Source organism: Penicillium odoratum, assembly GCF_028828045.1.
Source record: "Penicillium odoratum strain IBT 22623 chromosome Unknown utg000005l_segment0_segment0, whole genome shotgun sequence".
In the NCBI taxonomy this organism is placed as follows: Eukaryota; Fungi; Ascomycota; class Eurotiomycetes; order Eurotiales; family Aspergillaceae; genus Penicillium; species Penicillium odoratum.
This window is the reverse complement of record NW_026643147.1, coordinates 3,124,378-3,145,719: the sequence shown is the minus strand read 5'-3', so window position 1 is coordinate 3,145,719 and position 21,342 is coordinate 3,124,378. Positions and strand designations below refer to the sequence as shown.

At 50.5% G+C, this 21,342-nt stretch overlaps 8 protein-coding genes across 8 annotated transcripts; 4 read left to right on the top strand and 4 right to left on the bottom strand.

Annotated features, from left to right (window-relative positions):
- Positions 1 to 666: 666 nt before the first annotated feature.
- Positions 667 to 5,402, top strand: N7520_006721 (GYF domain-containing protein; the record flags this gene model as incomplete). Its single annotated transcript, XM_057140655.1, has 3 exons — positions 667 to 827; positions 915 to 1,332; positions 1,389 to 5,402. The coding sequence occupies 3 exons, from the start codon at positions 667 to 669 to the stop codon at positions 5,400 to 5,402; spliced, it is 4,593 nt and encodes a 1,530-aa protein (XP_056994661.1).
- Positions 5,403 to 6,188: 786 nt separating this feature from the next.
- N7520_006720 (H(+)-transporting V1 sector ATPase subunit B) lies at positions 6,189 to 8,120 on the bottom strand (the record flags this gene model as incomplete). The annotated part of the gene is made up of 8 exons (XM_057140654.1): positions 6,189 to 6,478; positions 6,532 to 6,750; positions 6,806 to 7,397; positions 7,445 to 7,606; positions 7,664 to 7,699; positions 7,764 to 7,783; positions 7,863 to 7,947; positions 8,022 to 8,120. 8 exons carry the CDS (start codon positions 8,118 to 8,120, stop codon positions 6,189 to 6,191), a joined length of 1,503 nt encoding a protein of 500 aa, XP_056994660.1.
- A 454-nt stretch (positions 8,121 to 8,574) lies between these two features.
- N7520_006719 (universal stress protein family domain protein) lies at positions 8,575 to 10,691 on the bottom strand (the record flags this gene model as incomplete). Its single annotated transcript, XM_057140653.1, has 4 exons — positions 8,575 to 8,746; positions 8,796 to 8,857; positions 8,908 to 9,641; positions 9,701 to 10,691. The coding sequence occupies 4 exons, from the start codon at positions 10,689 to 10,691 to the stop codon at positions 8,575 to 8,577; spliced, it is 1,959 nt and encodes a 652-aa protein (XP_056994659.1).
- An 815-nt stretch (positions 10,692 to 11,506) lies between these two features.
- N7520_006718 (MFS transporter) lies at positions 11,507 to 13,210 on the bottom strand (the record flags this gene model as incomplete). Its single annotated transcript, XM_057140652.1, has 2 exons — positions 11,507 to 12,531; positions 12,583 to 13,210. The coding sequence occupies 2 exons, from the start codon at positions 13,208 to 13,210 to the stop codon at positions 11,507 to 11,509; spliced, it is 1,653 nt and encodes a 550-aa protein (XP_056994658.1).
- Positions 13,211 to 14,914: 1,704 nt separating this feature from the next.
- On the top strand, positions 14,915 to 17,619 carry N7520_006717 (FAD-dependent oxidoreductase; the record flags this gene model as incomplete). Its single annotated transcript, XM_057140651.1, has 5 exons — positions 14,915 to 15,213; positions 15,285 to 15,559; positions 15,609 to 15,979; positions 16,042 to 16,787; positions 16,878 to 17,619. The coding sequence occupies 5 exons, from the start codon at positions 14,915 to 14,917 to the stop codon at positions 17,617 to 17,619; spliced, it is 2,433 nt and encodes an 810-aa protein (XP_056994657.1).
- A 395-nt stretch (positions 17,620 to 18,014) lies between these two features.
- N7520_006716 (DnaJ domain protein) lies at positions 18,015 to 18,961 on the bottom strand (the record flags this gene model as incomplete). Its single annotated transcript, XM_057140650.1, has 2 exons — positions 18,015 to 18,769; positions 18,823 to 18,961. The coding sequence occupies 2 exons, from the start codon at positions 18,959 to 18,961 to the stop codon at positions 18,015 to 18,017; spliced, it is 894 nt and encodes a 297-aa protein (XP_056994656.1).
- Positions 18,962 to 19,333: 372 nt separating this feature from the next.
- On the top strand, positions 19,334 to 19,987 carry N7520_006715 (putative DRAP deaminase; the record flags this gene model as incomplete). The annotated part of the gene is made up of 1 exon (XM_057140649.1): positions 19,334 to 19,987. The coding sequence occupies one exon, from the start codon at positions 19,334 to 19,336 to the stop codon at positions 19,985 to 19,987; it is 654 nt and encodes a 217-aa protein (XP_056994655.1).
- Positions 19,988 to 20,202: 215 nt separating this feature from the next.
- N7520_006714 (OB-fold domain-containing protein) lies at positions 20,203 to 21,254 on the top strand (the record flags this gene model as incomplete). The annotated part of the gene is made up of 2 exons (XM_057140648.1): positions 20,203 to 20,335; positions 20,485 to 21,254. 2 exons carry the CDS (start codon positions 20,203 to 20,205, stop codon positions 21,252 to 21,254), a joined length of 903 nt encoding a protein of 300 aa, XP_056994654.1.
- Positions 21,255 to 21,342: the final 88 nt, after the last annotated feature.

Here is a 21,342-nt window from a genome sequence, read left to right as displayed (position 1 = left end):
TCCTTGTTATTGCCACAATTTAAAGCCACCGCATGCGTTACGTAGCCACAGACAATTTTTGGATACTTTGCGTCACCAAATCGAGACCCACAAACATTAAGGAGTCCACTAAGGAAATGTATTTTTGGTAGTCAGATAGGAGAATAGAGAAAACCCCTTTTCAAAGAGCAACAAAGAGACAGAGACAAGACAGTAATTGTGTACTTCAATGATGGAGTAACAGCTCTGTGTGTATTAAATACTTCAGTGATTGAAGTACTGTATTGAATACAAGTTTCAGGCACTGAAATGGTGGGTAAGCACGCGACTCCACGGCGTTCATTACCGTGTATTTACAGTTCCAAGTTAGGCGTGACTTAATGCCACGCGCCCGCTAAATCATTTTTGCTCTAGCAAGCGAATTCGAAACTCGATCTCTGTTTCTTGATCTTGACCTTCAACCTCGTTACAGGCGCTCGCATTCTGCATTCCCTCTCGCAACTCCCCAGTTCCGTCGATTGATAGCTTCTAGAAGTTATCTTAACTCCATCTCTTCATCCTACTTGTTTTGCGTCATACCGTTCGCATCACAATCTTCGCACTATCCACGCCACAGCAAAGTCTCGCGAACTATTCTCGAATCGGCCGTTTTGTGGGGGATCATCCGTCCAGAACAACCTTTCCATAATGCCTACACCACTCCCATCCAGTTTCGCTTCCGCCGCCGCCGGCAACACCCAGGACCCCAATCGGAGAGGGGATGGAAATGCTGGAGAATGGTACGCAGTCTTGCCCTGTCCTGCTCTGGATGCTCCCCTCCCCGACATCCAAGCAACCCAAGCGTCACCGTGGAACCAAGGCCTTCTTTGAAATACGGTCATCTGGCGGATGCTCAATTCGCCACCAACGAGATATCCGATGCTAACTTGACTTAGGTCTCGATCCCGCATCAACGGAGCCACCCAGACCTTCCGCCGCCCTTCCGTTGCTACCAACCCTACGCACACTCGGGAGAGTAGCCACGCAGCATCTGCCTCGACGCCTACCGGAGCTTATATTCCTCCCCATATGAGCTCAAATACCTCTAGTGCACTGCGGAATGGAGACGCTCGATACTCCAAGGACCAACTCATAGACTTGTATAAGGCACAGCGGGAGTCGGGCTCCTTGAGCAAGAATGTAGAGGACTACTTTGTGGCCGACTGGGATCCTCACATGGAGCCCACTTTAGTGAACGGAGCGTGGGGGAAGCGGGATGACCACAAGACCTCTGCGGGGCCCGAGGTGTGCTGGGACCATGGTGGTCAAGCTGAACCGTTGGGCCTGAGTGATATGACGGAGAGTGAAAAAGAGGTGGGTCCCTTATTTCGGTTTGGGTTAACTGTCAACTAACAAGAAAATTCTTCTAGTTCTTCACCGCGTCCGTGAATTCCCCTCTCAAGCCCCCACCAACCAACGCCCAGAAAGAAAACGCCGGGCCAGCGACTGGAGGTCGCAAAGGCTCAATTTCATACACTCAGGGCCACATTAATAACTACAACACCTCTTCCCCCACCCCCAGCCGACCGGGTGTGAGACGCCGAGAGACGACGGGAGATTCTGTGGGCAATCCCATGTCTCCTACTACCTCCAACTCTCGGTTCTTCCGTGACGAAGCGAATACCTCGACTCCTCCTCCCGCACTCCTTCGTCGTAAGACCGATTTCCGAGAGCCGGGCGTGAAAGACGAGAAATCGAAGGACGGTGCCGATTCTCCTTTTGGGTCTTTGAAGCGTAGCACGACCAACCCGATGAACCCCAATCCGTTGAACACCGCTGTAGGCCCGAGTTCACCCTGGGGTCCGGCATCCGCATCAGCAAGTGCCAATTTCTCCCCGATGGGTGCCTTTGGAGCTTTCTCCCTGGGTTCAGGCTCTGTTTCTGCCACAACCCCCACGACTGAGAAGAAGCCTGGATATGGAAGTCTTCGGGGCGAGAGCAGGTTCAAGGGTCTGCTCTCGAAGGACAGCTCGGAGGATCTTACTGGCTCTAGTAAGGAGAAAAACCTGAGTGGTCTCGAGCGACTCGTGGAGGACGATGGCGGCAAGCGTGCACAGTCCCCATGGGGTGATGCGGTTAAGAATCGTGTCGGCCGGAGTGAGACTAATCCATTCGATGAGCCTCGCAGTGGCAGTGCCGCCCTTGGTGGTTCGCAGGATGTTGAGGCACCCCAGGATACTGGATTTGGTGCCTTCGGCATGACCTCGAGTATTCCCGGTTTCCGAGAGTTGATGCAGAGCCAGGAGAACTCGAGAAACCCGACCCCGAGTTTGCTCCAGGGACACGAACCCACCAGTCCGACCAATACTAACCCCTACCAAAGCCCCCATGGCGACCGAGGAATGGATCCGGAGGATGTGGATACTGATGGATCGGATATTCAGCATCCCCAACACCCCGGACTCAGCGGACTCCGCGATCCTTCCAATCCGTTTGGATCAATGAGACGGGCTGGTTCAGGAATGGACCTGCCCAGTGTCGACCGCAGCCAGAACTCGAGTGTCAATGCCAACCGACCTTTCTCTGGTTTGGGTAGCCTTGGTGGTCTTCCATCTCTTGGTGGAGGTTCCGCCTGGCCCTCCGGGGGAGCCATTGGTACGCCGACCAGAGAGCGGTCTGCTTTTGGTGGCGGTGGATTCGGTGATCCTATCTTTGGTACCATGGGTGACCTTCAGTCTCCAAGTCTGTCGACTCTGGGAGGCGGTGGTCTCTTCAGCCCGCATGCTGGAATTGCTGGAACTGCAAGTATCGGTCGGGGAAGCAAGTTGGGTGCCCTCTTCTCGTCGACCATGCAGGATGAAGGACGGCCAGACTCTGTGGGCTTGGGTGACGGTTCTGGTCAACCTGATCCTGGTTTGGTAAGCAAGCCTGGATCGAACTCAGCATCCCAGACTCCCGTCTCCGCTGTTGGTTCCCTTCCAGTCAACTTCACCCAAGATCCCGCATTGGCCCAGACCCCTGGAGGATCTGTTCCTGCCGCCCAACAGCGCCAAATGGTCATGCCTGACCGCATGCGCTGGATTTACCGCGACCCGCAAGGCAACACCCAAGGACCATGGACTGGTCTTGAAATGCATGATTGGTTCAAAGCTGGATTCTTCAGCCCCGATCTGCAAATCAGGAAACTCGAAGATGGAGAATTCGAGCCGCTCGCACAGCTGGTGCGCCGCATTGGGAACTCTCGCGAGCCATTCCTTGTTCCCCAGATTGGCATCCCCCATGGACCTGAGCCCAATGCCACCCCATGGACTGGCACTGGCGGCGCCACCACCCAGGGCTCCGCTCAGCCTCCTTTCCCCGGCAGCTTCCCCAGCTTTGGCACCACTTTGACCGCCGAACAACAGAATGCTCTTGAACGACGAAAGCAAGAGGAGCAGTACCTGATGGCTCGCCAAAAGGAACACCTTGCTCAACAACAAGCCATTATGAAGCAGATGGGAGGTTCAAGCAGTTCAGCCTTGCCCCCGCTCCAGCATCAGTCCAGCGCCCATAGCCTACACAGTCAGCCTAGCTTTGGCAGCATTGCCTCCCCTGGCGCTTATCAGCCCTCTCCCATCCAGGCTCCGCTGCAGCAGCAGGCCCAGGGAGTCCCTGGCTTCTTTGACGGTGCTGCGCAGCTCCGACAAGGCGGATTACCCAACATTGGACCTGGTATGCTCGGTACCGATCTTGGTAGCGGACAGGACCAGCTTCCCGCCCTCCTTGATCGCTTGAACATCGGCCGCCAGGATCCATTTGCTTTCGGTGGAGCCTCCTCACTCGGTCGCCAACCTGACAGCCTTTTGCACTCCCAACAGGTAGCATCGATGCTCCAGGATCGCGCTCAGCTCCAGCAGGAGCAGGAGCAATTTGACAAGGCCAACAACGCCAATGACCCATTTGACCAGGAGGCGCGTGAAGAGCGACTTCGTCAGTTCCACGCCTTGCGGGCCCAGGAAGGTGAATTGGGTATGCGCACCGCTGAAGGTCTTCCCACTCACCCCGCTGCCTCTCAGCAACTTGAAGCTGAAGCTGCTGCTGCCGCTGCTGCCATGGACGCAATACCAGAAACCGAAAATGTTGGCGAGGAGCCTACTCTAACCCTGTCTCAGCAAGTCCAGAAAGCTGCTTCTGCCCAACGCCAACAGCAAGAGGAGCAAGAGCAGACACCTGAATCCGTGTGGGGAGTCAACAAGATGGACCAGGCTATGCCTCAGCCTTTCCCACCGCCACCCTCGGCATCCCCTCTGCCCGCCCCAGCTGCTCAGCGGAACCGCCAGAATGTCGCCGATGCCCTTGCTGCTGGATCTCGTTCTCAGACTCAGACTCCGATCGATTCTGCGCCCACTTCTGTCGCACCCTGGGCCAAGGATGCCAATGAGATGCCCAAGGGACCTTCTCTGAGAGAGATCCAAGAAGCCGAAGCTCGCAACGCTGCTCAGCGTGAGGAAATTGCCCAGGCCACGCGCCGTGCTCAGCTTCTCGCCGAACAGGAACGCCTCAGCCAAGCCCAGGCCCAGGTTGTCCCTGGCCTTCCCTCGTCGGCTAACTGGGCCAGCAGCGGATCTCCGGGTACCCCTACCTCGTCTGGCTCCGCATGGAACACCAAGACTCAGCCTGCTCCCACCAACACCGCCGCGAAGAAGACTCTCGCTCAGATCCAGAAGGAAGAGGAGGCCCGCAAGCAGCGCCTGGCCGTTGCCGCTGCCGCTGCTGCCCAGACAGCCACTCCTAGCCCTCCCGCCTCTGCCAGCAAGCGTTACGCTGATCTTGCCGGCAAGGCCCCTACTCCTTCCGCCGGTGCTTCTGCCACAATCCCAGTCGGTTCTAGCGCCTGGACCACCGTCGGTGCCAGTGGCAAGGCCAAGGCCCCTCCCACCGCTCCCCTCGGTCCCCGTTCTACCAGTGCCACCAGCCCCCTCGCCTCCGTTGCCGTAGCTAAGCCTCGCCCCGTCACCACTACCCGTCCCGTGACCCTAGGCAGTGTCCCTCAATCCTCCAACCCCAACCGGGCCGTCGAAGAGTTCACCAAGTGGGCCAAGCTTGCCCTAGGCAAGGGTCTGAACACCAACATCAACGTCGACGACTTCGTCCAGCAGCTCCTCTTCCTTCCCGCCGAAGCCGAGATCATCTCCGACTCCGTCTACGCCAACTCCCAGACTCTGGACGGCCGCCGCTTCGCTGACGAGTTCATCCGCCGCCGCAAGCTCGCTGACAAGGGCGTTATTGACCCTATCTCTCCTAACGCCTATGCTACCGAGCAGACCGGTTCTGGTGGCTGGAGCGAGGTCGCAAAGAAGGGTTCCACTGCTACTGCTGCTGCCGCCGCTGCTACCCAGCGTGAGGAGGAAGCGAGCAGTGCCGCTTTCAAGGTCGTTGCTCCCCGTAAGAAGTCTAAGCGGTAAAGGTGTGCGTTCCAGCCTTGCATTGTTTCTGTACTTGCATCATGCGTTTCTTATGACTTGGAATGTGTTTTGAGAGGCTATCTGCTTTTGTGAGTCTTCATTTACGTTGACACGTTCGCGCGCCTATCCGGCGACCTGTCCTGTTTGTACTACTACTTAGGCATACTCTCTATATGTATACAACACATGCAGCATTCGAATGTTCATTGGTGGTTTTCCTCTATGCCAAGTTTTTAATGCTTCCTACCTAACGTAACTCATCCATGAGTATATACGATAAGGAGTTGTGTGGTAATAATTCCTTCTAATTATTTAGATCAAAAGCACGGCATAAACATGGCCCGGTACTTTAATCTAAACAATTTCTACTAGTCACCATACATGCTAGTAGAAACCTTTAAAGAAACGTTCGGAAATCTTGGAAGTATCTGCATATTATGCTGAGTACAAGCATTGGAATCAGAATTTGTTCGGCTACAACGAAATATTTTATACTCTAATACCAAAAATGGGTAGATTTGAGGGATGACCGAAGACGCGAAACCACAAGATCAGGATCAAAAAGGAAAAAAGATAACATCAGATACAGCCGCACGGAAGAGTATATGCAATGGAACAAAGACAAAGATCAGAGATCATGCAGGGTCGGGGCTAGCTTGGAACGTAAATAGCGAGCCTAGCCAGCCAGCCAGCAGCCAGCCAACCCACGCGCTTCTTTCATTCACCCTCAGCGCGAAACAAGAAACAAAACCCGAGATATCAGAACGCACGCTCCACGCGGTACAATTAAGCATCGATGAGCTGATTCTCGGTGGAGTTATCGCGGGTATCCTTAGCGGGCAGCTTGCGGGCCGAGCGGGCGTAGAACTCGTCCAGGACGCGCTTGGGGACACGGTTAAGCAGCTCCTTGGGGTAGATGCGAAGCAGGTTCCAGGCGATGTCGAGGGACTCGTAGATGGTGCGAGACTCATATGGAGACTGGCTGATGAAGGTGCGCTCGAACTTCTCGAGGAACTCGAGGGAGAGCTTATCTTCGGAGGAAAGGGCTTCCTCACCAACGACGGCTTTCATGGCGGCTGTCCTATTGTTAGCGTCGAATATGAGCGCTTCGGATAGGTGATTGACATACCGGCATCACGACCAATAGCGTACTTGGCGTACAGCTGGTTGGATACATCAGAGTGGTCCTTACGGGTGCGGCCCTCACCGATAGCGGACTTCATCAGACGAGATAGAGAGGGCAGCACGTTAATAGGTGGCCAGACACCCTTGTTGTAGAGTTGACGATCAATGAAGATCTGACCTTCCGTAATGTAGCCAGTCAAATCAGGAATGGGGTGAGTGATATCTAGACAAGTCACTATTAGTATCATAGTACCCGCAGGAATAAATGAGTATCCTACCATCGTTAGGCATGGTCAGAATGGGGATCTGAGTAATGGATCCATTGCGGCCCTCAACACGTCCAGCACGCTCATAGATGGTCGACAAATCCGTGTACATGTAACCGGGGTAACCACGACGACCGGGCACTTCTTCTCGGGCAGCGGAAACCTCACGCAGGGCATCACAGTATGCGGAAAGATCAGTCATGATAACCAAGACGTGCTTCTCGAGCTGGTAGGCGTAGTATTCGGCAGTGGTCAGGGCCAAACGAGGAGTAATGATACGCTCAATGGTGGGATCGTTGGCCAAGTTGAGGAACAGAGTGACACGCTCCATAGAGCCGTTCTCCTCGAAGTCGCGGGTGAAGAAACGAGCAGTCTCCATGTTCACACCCATAGCGGCGAAAACAATAGAGAAGTTATCGTCGTGTCCATCGTGGACGCCCTTGGTTGGGCGGTTGACCAGACTGGCTTGACGACAAATCTGAGCAGCGATTTCGTTGTGGGGAAGACCGGCGGCAGAGAAGATAGGAATCTTCTGTCCACGAGCGATGGAGTTCATGGTATCAATGGCAGAGATACCGGTGGAGATCATTTCTTCGGGGTACACCTATGGCGATGTCAGCTCGGATCTTCCGCGATAGATTTAGTACATACTCGAGAGTAGGGGTTAATAGGCTGGCCGTTAATATCAAGGTAGTCCTCGGCCAACACCTTAGGTCCCTTATCGATCGCACGTCCAGAACCGTCGAACACTCGACCCAGCATGTCCTCGGACACACCCAGCTTCAAGCTGTGGCCAGTGAACTCGACTTTAGTCTTGACATTGAGTCAGCCAATTCCGTTCCATGAATGTAAACTTTTATGGAGTTATACCTTCTTCACATCAACACCCGAAGTACCTTCGAACACCTAGCAAATCGACTCGTTAACACTAGCTCGTTAGGGGGCTCGGGGGAGTTGGATATTGTCGCACCTGCACAACGGCTCGACTTCCTGTAACAAACAAACACTCAGAATCAGTAAATGTTCCATCCAAACGTCATGAATGGTGTCCAGGAGCAAGTGAGCTTACCTCGGGCCTCCAGCACTTGGCCAGAACGCTCCGTGCCATCGGGAAGGGTGAGGGAGACAATTTCATTGTAACGAGGGAACTTGACCTGTTTCGCAGATATATGATCAGTATATGTTTCCCCAACGATATTCAAAGGGCCATTCATGGGTGGCAGCTCACGTTATCAAGGACGACCAGCGGTCCGTTAATACCTCCAATGGTGTTGTAGCGGATGCGGGGCTTGATGGAGGACATCCGGGGGTCGACAAAATCGGCCATGGTGGGCAAATGGGATCCTCCACAGACAAAGTGTCAAACACAGCAAGGAGAATGGGAGTGAAAGCAGGTGGGGTGTAGCTTTCCGGGGATAGGTGGAGGGCCTCGATTCGAAGGTTGGCCAAGCTGTCGACAGCTCGGGCGGTGACGCGGCACGTGATGGCTGACGACAAGCCAGTTATCAGTAACTTTTACGTATCTAATATTGTCTGACTAGTATCGAAGTGAATATTAGGATACGTAGTTGATTCTTGAACAAGTTCAATTTTGTTCTAAATAATCCCATGGGAATAAAATTGGCAAAGCGATGTCATCAGGTCATGAGAAAAAGAATCAGGGTATCAAGAGGGGATAAGAGGAGAGCCAGAAGGGCTGTCTAAAAATATCGGGATCCAACAATGCCCATTTTGCGTCCCATGAAAATGCAAGAGTGTAATAGAAAGAATATAGGTCATGCTCACTCAACCTTGGCTTGTGTGAGACTCTTGGGAGTTTTGAGGTTGTTGGACAGGCGCAGGTCCTTGCTAAATCTACCCTTTGAAGGGTACCGCTTGAGCTTGCGACGGGCAACCATGACAGGAGAAGAGGAGTTGGAGAGGAGGTAATTGGAGAATGAACCGAGAAGTACACTATTTTGATGGTCAGAATTAATTGGAAATTCAGAGCGGGTTAACTTACCCCTTCAGGGCGCTCTGGCCTCGTGCGCCGACAATGACAAGAGTAGGTTCAAGCTCGTCAATCTAAACCAAGGTCAGTTGCTATCACGAAGATCAGTCAAAGGAATACTCACAGCTTCAGTGATCATAAGCTTGGGGCTTTTACAGTGGATAAGCTCAACTGCGATGCGAACTTGCAAAAGTGTCTTTCGTAGCAATTTCACACACGTATTGGACACTGCTTCAACCGCTTTGACTCGCTCTGCCTCTGCAAGGGGCGATGCACGAGCATCGACAGAGCTCGATTTGCTAGTGGTCCCTGGACCAAGGCGGCCCAGCAGATTGCGGCTAGAGTTTTGGGTAGCTTCCTTTGTCTGGGTACCCACGACATCAGCAGCATCTTGCATGGCCTTGGCCCCCTCACCAACCTGCACAGACGGGGTATTGGCATCTTCATGCACCGCGTACAGCGCATACAGGGTGTCACCGTCTCGCAGAACGGCTCCAATAGTCCACTCCAAAGCGTAGACCGATTCTTCACTCAAATCAGTAGCAACCAAGTATTTTCGTTGGCGACGGCGCCCGCCATCGGCCTCTTCTTGGAGACTCGCAAAGTCGCCACGAATAATTGTGCGAATGGATCGATTGGGAACACGGTTGTCAATGGCAGACATTGAAATGCCGAGTTGCTGTGCACGGTGAATGTCATCTCGCTCTGCTTCATCCTCCGATCCATAGGGTGTACCAGCCACCGATTGTGTAGCCGGCGTCGGAATGTCATAACTTGTCCTAGGGTGAATAACCGACTTCAATGCTGACTTTCTAGGCTTCATTCCCCCGTTGTCGCCGGGTTTGGAATTTGATTTTTCTAGAGAAAGATTAGTGTGAAAGTCAAATTTGCAGTTAATGAAGGGCTCAACAACGTACGCTCTTCGCTGTCCTGGTGCTTGTTTTTTGGTTGAAAGTCACTATGACTGATAGAACTGATATCTGTTGGTCTGTTCTTACGACCGCGCGAGTGAACCACTTGTACACCAGGAATATCATCCTCACTTGAGACGTCGTCGTCTTCATCACTGCTTTCAATCAAGTTCTTGTCACTGTCAAACACATCTTTGGCCAGACGCTCTCCAGGCTCCTCATCCGCAGGCTTGACGTAATCTGGTAGTTTGTGACTGCCAGATAGCTTGGATAGAGTCTCTTCTGATTTGCTATGTCCCGAGTCGTAATTGATATCGGTCGGCTTTTCCTCGGGCGTCTTAGACTGTCCAAGCTGCGAGACCCGGGTGCCCGGAGAAAGTGATCTACTAAACCGCGCCCCCGCAGAAGGAGACCTAGAGTCCACAGATGAACCACGTCGACTCGAGCTTCGGCTTGAGTCTCTGCCACGAGTGAAACTCTTAGGAAACAAGCGCGACTCCAATCCTGACATCATTGCAGACATCGCACTCCGTCCTTGTGGTTTATGCTTCTTGGACACAGCATTCTCTGGGCTTGTTGGCGCAGTCGCCGGCCTTGAATCCTTCTGCCCAACAGATGCCGGGTCGGTCTCTCTGGTAAATTGGTCAGATAATCTCCGCGGCGGATCGTCAGGGTCGGCCCTGTGTCTTTCGGGAGAGCTCGGAGCGGACGACATCACGGATGAGCTTATACGGAGGGGCGAAGATATGAGAGGTTCGACTGGGCTTCGATTGCCACGATCTCGTGAAGATAGGACAGCCCCGCTGACAGTGCCCGCACCCCTTGCAGACTGCGGGGTGCTGAGCAAGCTCTGGACGGCGCGACTCAGCGACGGTTTCTGATCTTTGTATGAGGCTTTCGGCGGGGAAGGAGAGGATCGTTGTTCGAGGATAGTTGAATGAATCTCTGGCGCATTCTCTGGTGGTAAGGGGGAGATGCGTCCAGAGTGGTACGACATCTCGTGCGAGTCCGCCTGCGGCGGAGATGATTCAGATTCCTGTGGGGAACTTGGTTTTCGGTTCGACCAACAATATTGCCGAACCACTGGATGGAATGTGGAGCGATCGACTACCTTATGACGATTATGCACTCCGCAAAATCTTGAACATGTTTTATCAGCAACAGATCAGCACGATCATGGAAGGCAGGAATGAAAGTATAAGCTCACAAAAAGTGGTGCGATAATGGGTGCGATTTTGTGCAGGTAACACTGATATATGCACATCAAAGAGTTGAGAGAATGAGCCAGAAATTATCATAACAATTGAGTGACCTGATGCCTCGGACGTAGTTTCCCTGGCATGAGAAAAATTGCAATGACTCCATACCAAGCTTCCAAAGTTCTTTTTGGACCCATAAAAGGGGCATCATCACAATATTTATGCCCAACGGGCACATATGTCAATATACAGGAACTAGTGGCGCTAGCGAATGACAGAACCGGAGGTTTGACATGAAATTGTTCTAAAGCACCCCAGCATTTGCGATTGAAATAGCTTCATACCACTTGCACTCCATATAAAATTATATATCTACGAAGTAAGATTCCGACCATTCATATAGGTATAGGTTTGAAGTTAGCTATCCAGAATGCTCTAACATGATGAACAGATATATGAGACTGAGTAAGGGGCGGATTAGGAAATAGGTCATGTGCACGGGAGACTAAAGTCAAAGGAGACAGGATAGGTAAATAGTATAGAAGCTTTAATTTCTAGGGGAGCTTTTCGCGCGGCGAAAAGCCTCTAGCAAAGTGTAGAGCCATTTTATCAGTCACTGAGAACTTGCAATCAGACGTAGTTGGTTCTCAGGTCCCTCATCAGGAATTGGCGCCGCGGCTTTTTCTGACACGGACGACTGTCGTAATGTCTCAAGACGCTTCTGTGACAGTGCAGCATACTTGCAGCGCTGCCTGATCTGCGCGCCATATTTATAAAAGAAAAAAGGAAGTGGCATGCACAACACCGACACAAACGCCGGAATGGACGAGGCCCAATGAATACCCAGACCCTCATACATATATGAACTGAAAAGGGGGAAAACGGCTCCAAATGTGTATCGGAATATAGACATGCCTGCCAGAACAGACGCCGAGTAAATGGTGTAGGAGTCGATGAGGTAGTTGACAATCCCCATGTATATAAGGAGTAGCCCGAACCCAAACGGAACCAGGGCCGCGACACTGCATAACCAGTGGATGGATGGGGAATTGGTCCAAGCAAACCAGAAAAGACCAATCGGGATTGCCACCGCAGAGGACATGCAAGGGGGAAGGCGAGCCTCTGGCGGGGCAAATCCATTGTGTTTTTCCTGTGTTCGGATGTATCGCTTATTATCCCACACGGTGTAGGCCACGCCGAAGAGCACGCCGATCATGACTCCCAGGAAAGGGAGACCTCCAACGCCAGCATTCCAGCCACGGATGTCCTCGTAGACAATGGGAAGTGCTTCGAAAAGCATATAGAGCACGCCGTAGATCAGGGCGGCGTAGAAGGTAAGAAGAAGCACAATGGGTTCACGGAAGAGAAGCACCCAAGGCCGAGAAAAGACTGTCTTCAGTCGCTTAGAGATAGGGATTTCCCCTCTTTCGATGTCGAGTTTGCTGCGGTAGCATTTCCCTGTCAAGAGCGATAGCTTTGCCGCTCGTTTTCGGAGTAGCACTGGCGCATACGTCTCGGGGACAAGAATCGCCATCAGGACCCAAGCCATTCCTGCACAAGCAGCTAGGAAGCCTTCAACCCATCTCCACCCTGCATTCATTCCAAGAAAGCCACCAATAATGGGACCAAGGGCGGGACCTATGAATCGATTAGATTCTGAACACGATTGTCATGCTGGGTAAAGTATACCTAGATACGGGGTCGATGCAAACAAAAGCATTGCCAGTCCTCGTTGTCTGGCAATGAACATGTCCGAGATAACACCTCCAGCATTTGTAAGAGGTGCAGAACCGAACGCTCCCCCGAAGAAACGAAGGACCAACAACGTGTGAATATTCTGGGAACCTGCACACCCTGCAGAAAAGGCCGAAAGAGCGAGAAAAGACACGAAGAATGGGATCTGCCGGCCCACAGTCTCACTCAGCGGTGCCCATATCAACGGTCCAACAGCGAACCCAAACACAAAAAGCGACAGACCGAGAGTCGCCACCTCTCTGCTGATATCGAACTCATCAATGACACCCTGGATACTACCACTGTAGGCAGAGGAGGTTAAGGAAATCACAAAAGTTGCAATAGCCGTAGCGAATGTGACTATAGCCTTTCTTGCCATACTGAATTCCATGGGATTCCGAGGATCGACGGTCAACCAACGCACGACGTACGGGTCATCGTCAGTTCCCGATCCATCATACTGGTGATGGAGCACCTCATTAGTGATGACTTGCTGATCAGTCAACAAACGCCAAAATGGAATATAGCTCTGAAATTGAAGATCCTTAGTATCATCCGAGCGTGCATTGAAGTCTGCGACCATGATGGTCCAATGTGAGGGCTTTTCGAGGTTCAGGCCCAGAAACCATGAGATTTACAAAGAGCAAAACTCGCAAATATCAACAATCACATTCGAACAGTTCAACGCTTCAAAGAGAGGAAGTTTCGGATCTTTCTATTTACTTATCAAAATTCGAAACTCAACTCGGGATCTCGGCACGGGAACCAAAGCATAGTCTCCACTAATTCCCGGATTCGGCCATTTGTGGTTAGCAAAGTGGAGACTCGAGGGACCGATTCGTTCGGCAATTCGGTGCATTTCGGCGTTTCATGATTACAATGTCGATGACTGATGCTAAGCAGTATAAAATGTCCCCACCAATCCATATATACTGAGCCAAATTTATGGGATTCTCAATTGTATCAATTAGGCGGGAAATCAAGTTGGCTACTTGATCCTCAAGTATCGTCCATCGATTGATGCGTTCAAGTCATTCCAAGGTTTGTGTATGGATCATGAATCGTCTTGACATTTGAGTTTACTAGGCCAAATTGTGAATCTGTGACTGATGAATTGAAAGGCAAAAGAAAGGGAAAAGAGAAAAAAAAGAACCATCATAGCAGGAATCGATTCGCAAGCAAGTAGAACGCTCAACCTGGCTTATTACTTACTTTTTAAGGCCATAGGAAGAACTTGTTATATAGGGCACGTTGGACCACTGGATCATCATGCCATCCACAGAACTTCTTCCGCATTTGATCTATTCAGCCTTATTATGAACACCTGAGCCTTTTTCACCCAGCCAAACACCTCTGTCCACTCAGCATTCAACTAGTCCTGCAAACAAATGCTCTCCAAATACGCAGAATGTTTATACTGTATTGATGTACATACCTTGTTCCACTTGGTCCCGACAAGTGGCTCATTCGCAGGATTACTGTGGGTGCCTTTCATACATTGTATGTCATTGGAAACCTCGGGACAATTCCAAGTTCTGTTGTCGGCTTGAAACGCCTGCGCAATACATTCCTCCAGCCGTTTGATATTGTTCTCCCGGGGCCAGACGGTGCAAACGGCCAGACAACATGGGCCCTTGATCTGCGTCTCCGATTGGACAGTTCAAAGCATACCCACATGGTGATCCTTCTCTCCGCCTTACACAATTGTCGTAGGGAACATTGCGGTTGCGCTTTACTGTAGTCTATGTAAATGAACTTGGTTTCAGCTATGCGTAACAATGCTGGGGTCTCGTGAACCCGACGTTGGTGCTAAATCTCTATTAATTAACAAGTGACCGGTCGTGTTGACCTATACCTTACTGGTATTTTTCGCCCGGGTACTGTAGAAGGCTCTCTAATATTTTTTTTTGGTCCTGTACAGAGTACACCGTTGGAAATCATAGAAGGCATAAACCACATAACAGATTAATGCAAATTTAGCGGGTATTGCGGGTGTAAAGGATTGGAAGGATTGGAATCCTTGGGTTTCTGGTAATTATTTCTTTAGCCGAGTTGCGTTAGACCGGCTCGCTTCTTCGTTATCGGGTGGAGACTGTGTACGCCATCCCGAAAGCCCCAGGGGTCTCCCGTTTCATTCGGGAGATGTGGCATGGGGTAAAAGTACAATGCAGGCTACAAAAGGGACCGGGACCGAGTGCTCTTTTTTGTTTTCTTTTTTGTTTTCATTTTTGTTTTGGCCTGGTATTAATCAGTCAGTTTCTTCATTACAACAATGATACCTCACAGTATGGAGAAGGAAAAGAAGTTTCGCGTGATTATCGTCGGTGGGTCAGTTGCGGGTCTGACTCTCGCCCACTGCCTGGAGAGAAGCAACATCGACTATGTTGTCTTGGAATCGCATCATGATATTGCACCTGAAGTAGGTGCTTCAATTGGAATTCTTCCAAATGGTGCCCGCACCTTAGACCAGCTGGATTTGTTCGACGATATCCTGGATATAATCGAGCCTGTAGAGAGGGCCATAACTTGGACGGAAACTGGGAAAATTATCACGGACACTGACGTCCCTCTTTTGATGCGTGAGAGGTCAGAATCTCTTGTCAACCTACCTGGGGACCTAGGTTGATACGTGGCTGGATAAAGCTGATACTGTATAGGCATGGTTACCCTTTATCATTTTTCGATCGGCGAACCCTGTTGGAGATTCTATATGACAGATTGGGAGAGAGTCAACATCGAATTCATACCAACAAAAAGGTTGTCAAGGTGGACCACTTTCCAACAAAGGTCTTGATCCACTGTGATGACCAGTCGGTGGTTGAGGGTGATATCGTCGTTGGAGCTGATGGTGTGAGAAGTACTGTGAGACAGCAGATGTGGGACCACATGGAGTCCATTGGACTGGAAACGGAGGTGAAGAAGGAGAAATCCCGTATGCTTGATCACAAACTCTGTCTTTTCATATACTGAATGCTTTTTAGTCATGACATCCGAGTATTCGTGCATATTTGGAATTTCGACCGCAACTCCAGGTTTGGAAACTGGAGTAATGCACCGGACATATGGAAAGGACTACTCGTCACTGACCATTATCGGCAAAAACGGTCGTGTTTTTTGGTTCCTGTTTACCAAACTTGACAGAGTCTACTCTAGCACCGAAATACCTCGATTCAGTAAAGAGGACATGGAGAAGCAGCTCACTCAATACTCTGACAAGCCAATCAGTGATACAGTTCCTTTCTCCGCAGTTCATAAAAACGTGGTGACCAAGAGCTTCTTAGCTCTGGAAGAAGCCTGCTACACGCAATGGTGCATGAATCGATTTGTTTGCATTGGAGACTCTGCTCACAAGGTATGACTGACTTGACTCGAGAATGCACTAATCTCGGCACATTTTCTAACACAAAGACGTAGATGACTCCTAACTCGGGCCAGGGTGGCAACTGCGCAGTGGAAAGCGCTGCATCACTAACAAACTATCTAGCTAAGTTGACCGAGAACTCCAACGGAAAAGTTCCCCTTGAAGAAATCAGAAGCAGTCTGAAGGCATGGCAAACAGCACGACAACCGAGAGCGAGAGAAATTAGTGCCAAGGCAAATGATCTAACCCGACTGGAAGCCTGCGCAACACCAAAGAACCGACTGATTGGATTGTATCTACTGCCTTACCTGAACGACTATATCATAAACCGCCAATCTGCATCACTCGGCGGAGCAGAAAAGCTCGATTCTATCTCACTACCCCCAAGAGCACTCAACTGCACGATGCCACTTCATCTTAGCCCATGGAAGTCGGACAAACCCCCAGTTTGGAAACGATTACTGTGGACTTCTCCCCTGGCTGGATGCTATGCAGCCGCAAATACCACCATGGGAGCTGTGGCCGAAGGAATGAGACCACATCTGATCTCATGTCTTCGCCAGGGTTCCTGGACGTCTAGCAATGGAGAGACTCTTAGTCTAGCCAGGTCGTTGTACAGCATTCCTTTCTTGGACAGAGCATTATCGCCCATGGTCACTTGCTTCCTGCCCTCTATCAGTGGGTCTGATGCAGTCTCTTACTCCCAAATGTTCTCTTTTATGGCTGATCTTGGTCCGGTCTACGCAATTTGGCTGCTTGAGAGCTATCGTCAAGGAAAATCCAGATTCGAAGTTATTCTGTATGTGAAAAGTGGATTGCACCTGGGATTTAGTCTCCTAGTCAGTCTTTTTTCAAATTTGCTCGGAGCTAATATTTTTTCTTCGCACAGGCCCGTGGTAGCAGGAGTTGCTTTCCAGTTGAAAGGAATCGGAAAGATTGCTCCTCTATATCTCGCATTCGAATACATCCGAGCCCCTCTATCTTTGAAAGGAGATAATTCAAACATCAAAATACATGCCTTGAAATCACTTTTACCCGCTATGCTGGCTGGCTACTACATCCCAACATTCGCCAATTTCTTTGCTTCGACTGTTGAATCTCGTCGCTCCTTCAACGCCATCTGGCAATTATTCCCGGTGGTCGTTCCCCTGCTTCAAATCCCATTCCGCCTTTTGACGAAGGCTGCATCCAAGTGTGAAGCAAAAAAAAAGACTGCGTGTCGGAAAACGAATATGCTCTGGGTCCGTTGCACGTATGGTTCTTTGGCTGCGATCTCGGGCTTGTCGTTCATTTATGCGCGGTGGGCTGCTCCTCCAGGTACTTCCTTCGCCAGTATCTTTTTACCCGGTCTGTTTGACTACACTCGACCTGTTTCCACTTTTGCTGAAGGCATTGCTCGGTTCCTACAGTATGATGAGATCTTGTCTATGGGTGCTGGCTTTGTCTGGATGGGGCTTAGATTCCGGGAGCTACAAAAATCTGAAGCACCTGTTTCGTGGTGGAAATCAGTGGGTGCTTTAGTAGGAACTACTATCACTCTTGGTCCTGGTGCGGCATTGGCACTGGGTTGGGGATGGAGAGAGGAGGTCTTGGCCAAAATCTCGGCCGCTGAGGATGAAAACTCAATGTAAAGGTATATGGATTGAGGCCCTCCCTTCATCTGGACACAGCCAGTGTTATGAGGCTTGAAGACTGTTTCAATCCTTTATGCCTTGAAGTCAGTACGTATGGTATACAGCTCTCGCTGCATGCAGTTTGGAGAAAAGTTGTAATTCAATTAAGGGCATTGTTGAATAGATTGGTACTTCGATTATGTTCTTATTGAATGGAAGCAGGTATATCACCTTCGACCATTCTTTTCATCTAGATAACGTCTCGCTAGCGTGGGTATTCAGCTGATCAGTCTCGTAGAGAAACATGATGCCAGCCATTCCAGATGCAATTGCAAACCAAACTCCGAAACAGAAAAGATGAAGCACAAAGGATATGACAGGAAGACGGTGTAAGTATGGGACAGAGCTTAAGGCTACGCCTTGGACTTTTTGTGTCTGGGCTTCGATTCTTTAGACATCTTGCGAGCCCCAACCGCAGCAAAAACCTCCTCAGAAGGCTCATCAGCAGGACCCCGCTTCTTGCCGTGGGGCTGACCATACTTCTCTTCCAACTGGGCCAAAAATCCCTGGCCCCGCTGCTGCTGTCGCTTGGTGATCAAGGCCAACAAATCGTCCTCGCCGCCAGAGGCCTTTGAAGCCTTCGAAGCAGCCGCAGTCTTCTTCTTCTTATTCTCCTCAACCTCCTTCCCTAACTTCGCGGCCTCCTTGGCCTCCTTCTGCGCACGTTTCTTGCGTTGTTGTCGCTTCTTCTCGGGTTCCTGGGAGTATTTCTTGTAGTCCTGCACCTCCCCGTCCGCAATAGCCTGGTCAATAATAGTCCGAAAGCGCTCATCGTCGTCAAGGACATTGGAGAGCATCACCGACTCATAGATCTTGTCAAGATCACCTTTGTGTTTTTCATATGCCTCTAACAAATCATGCTTCTCTTCGTCCGAGTTCTGGTATTTCTTTTGAAAGTCGGCAATTGCCCGGGTGTCCAGCATTGCGGAGAGTTGCTCGCGGTAGAATTCCATCCAGTCGAAGTCTCCATCTTCTCCGAGGACTTCTTCGGTGTTTCCAGTGCGATCATAGAGTTTTCGTCGTCGTTCGTCTGATAGGACGCCGTATGCTAGGGCGATCTGCTGAAACTTTTTGTGGGCTGCATCGCGGGCATCTTCGCTGACCTTGTCTTCAGAGAGTTAGCGCGCTGCAGAGTGAGTTGCAGTTGTGAAAGAAGCATACCAGGATGATGCCTCAGTGCACTTTTCTTATAAGCGGACTTGATTGCTTCGGGGGTTGCGGTTGACTCGACGCCGAGGATCTTGTAGAGATCTTCCTCGACCGAAGGCGGCTCTTCGGGGATTCTCTCGGATTTTGGCATAATTTCTGTTCTATTGGCTTATAACAGAAACAGGCTGGAGAATGTGTGTGACACTGTTGGTGAAAGTCAGATGTGGTGAAAATAGTAAGATTCGCGGTAAGGACGCGAATTTGACGCGCCTACCGCATTGGTCATTCCATGGTTCCGTCATAGGTAATAAGCTTCCCCGTGCCCCCCACTTCGACCTTCAACTCTTCAATTCTTCAACTCTTCAACTCTTCAAATCTGATTATTTACAAGTAATTTCATCCCTTTTAAATTGCTCAATTGGGTTCGCAATTTATCTTCACGCCTTCCTTTACATCCTACACCAAAATTGCTACAATTCCACCCACACTACAAGCTACATAGCAAACCACCACAACCACCACCATGACATCCAACGCTGCTCACAGACCCTATATGCGCAAATGCATAGTCCTAGCCTCCCAATCCCCACCCCGCCCAACCAACTTCCGCGTCGGAGCTATCCTCCTCTCCCGCGCAGAAAACGACCCCACCTTTTCAGACGACCGCATCCTCTCCACAGGCTACACAATGGAACTACAAGGAAACACCCACGCAGAACAATGCTGCTTGTCCAACTTCGCTGCAGTCCACAAAGCCTCTGAAGACGACGTAGGCTCCGTGCTCCCGGTTGAAGAGGGCCGCAAGCTCATCATGTATGTGACGATGGAGCCGTGCGGGAAGCGGCTGTCTGGGAATGCGCCTTGTGTGCAGCGGATTATACAGACGAGGGATGGAGGTCGAGAGGGCATTCATAAGGTTTATTTTGGTGTTAAAGAGCCTGGGACTTTTGTTGGGGAGAGTGCAGGGTGTCGGATGTTGGAGAGTGCGGGGGTGGAGTGGGAGTATGTTGAGGGGTTTGAGAAGGAGATTTTGAAGGTTGCTATGGCTGGTCATGAGAATTCGGAGGAAAAGGTCAGGGAGGCTTTGGGGGATAAGGCAGGTGAGGGAAAGGGATCAGAGGATGCTCGAAGGAATCCGAAGAAGAGAATGATGCAAGGGGAGAATATCATTTATTAGATGTCAACTATGACAATGAAATAAATGAGACTGTCTGCTTAATTATGCATACTCTTAACAAATGACAACGACTAACAAAATTGAAGTAATGTAAAGTCTCGCTTTGCTTCTATATACGCGTTACCACGTGACCCGTTGTCCATCTCCGAACCAACGTCATCTCAAACCGAATAACTTCCAACCGAATAGCTTCCAACATCCAAGAAAATGATCCAATGGCGACAGTTGATGATGTGGATCCCGTCATCTACCCTGCATTCTGTTTCAAGGCCTCACCAACGCATTTCGCCTGGGTGAAGATGGCAGTGGCAGATGTGCATCGACTACAGAAACCGCGCAACTTCGAGGGTATGTGATAAGACTCTTTTCCACCACCCGTACATACATCTGGTACTATTCTTCTTCATACATATGATACAGATAATTTCCTATACTAACTAACCCCCAAGGCCAAAAAATCTTCTTCTACAAAAATTACCCAATCCGCTTCGTCACAGTGGCAGGTGTCATCGTAGCCAGAACAGACGTCTTCCGTCGCACAATCCTCACACTAGATGATAGCAGTGGCGCCACCATTGAAGTCGTGGTACTACACTCAACCGATCCCAAGCACACAGAATTAAACTCAAATATCAAATCCACAACAACCCATGCTAGCGGATCTATACTAAAGACCCAAACTCAAACTGAGGGTGTCACAGGTAGTCAGGATGAGATAGATCCGGATCCAAATGCCTACATTATTACCGGTGGCAGCACGGTAAAAGACAAAGTTCTTCCAAACCAGCCAGTCCATATCAGCGCAACGGACCAAACAATTCTCGACATCGCGGCCTTGGTCCCTGGGACAACAATCAAAATAAAAGGGACACTGGGGTCCTTCCGGTCGATTATGCAGCTGCAACTGGAACGCTTTACGATTCTTCGAGACACGAACGCGGAGATGGCGTTCGTTTTCGAACGACTTCAGTTTCTTGTTGAGGTTCTTTCTGTACCGTGGGTGCTTCTTGATGAGGAAATTGAGCAATTACGACGGGAGGGAGAGGAGGGGGATATACGGGCTGCGGAGGAGAGGGAACGGGCTCGGAAGAAGATTAAGAGGCGGGAAGAGAGGGAGGAGAAGGATGGGAGGCAAATTGCGAGGAAGTATAAAGCTGAGGAAAGGAAACGGGAGAAGGAGGCGGGTGTTTGTAGGGAGCATGGACTTAGGGTTATGGAGGAGATTCAGGAGAGGAAGAGGAGTTACAAGAAGATGGATTCGGCTTAATTCTACATGCAGATATGGGCATTCTTCATTGCGACAGGGGAATAAGCATGTCCATTAGTTCTATTGCATATTTTCGATCGCAAACGCT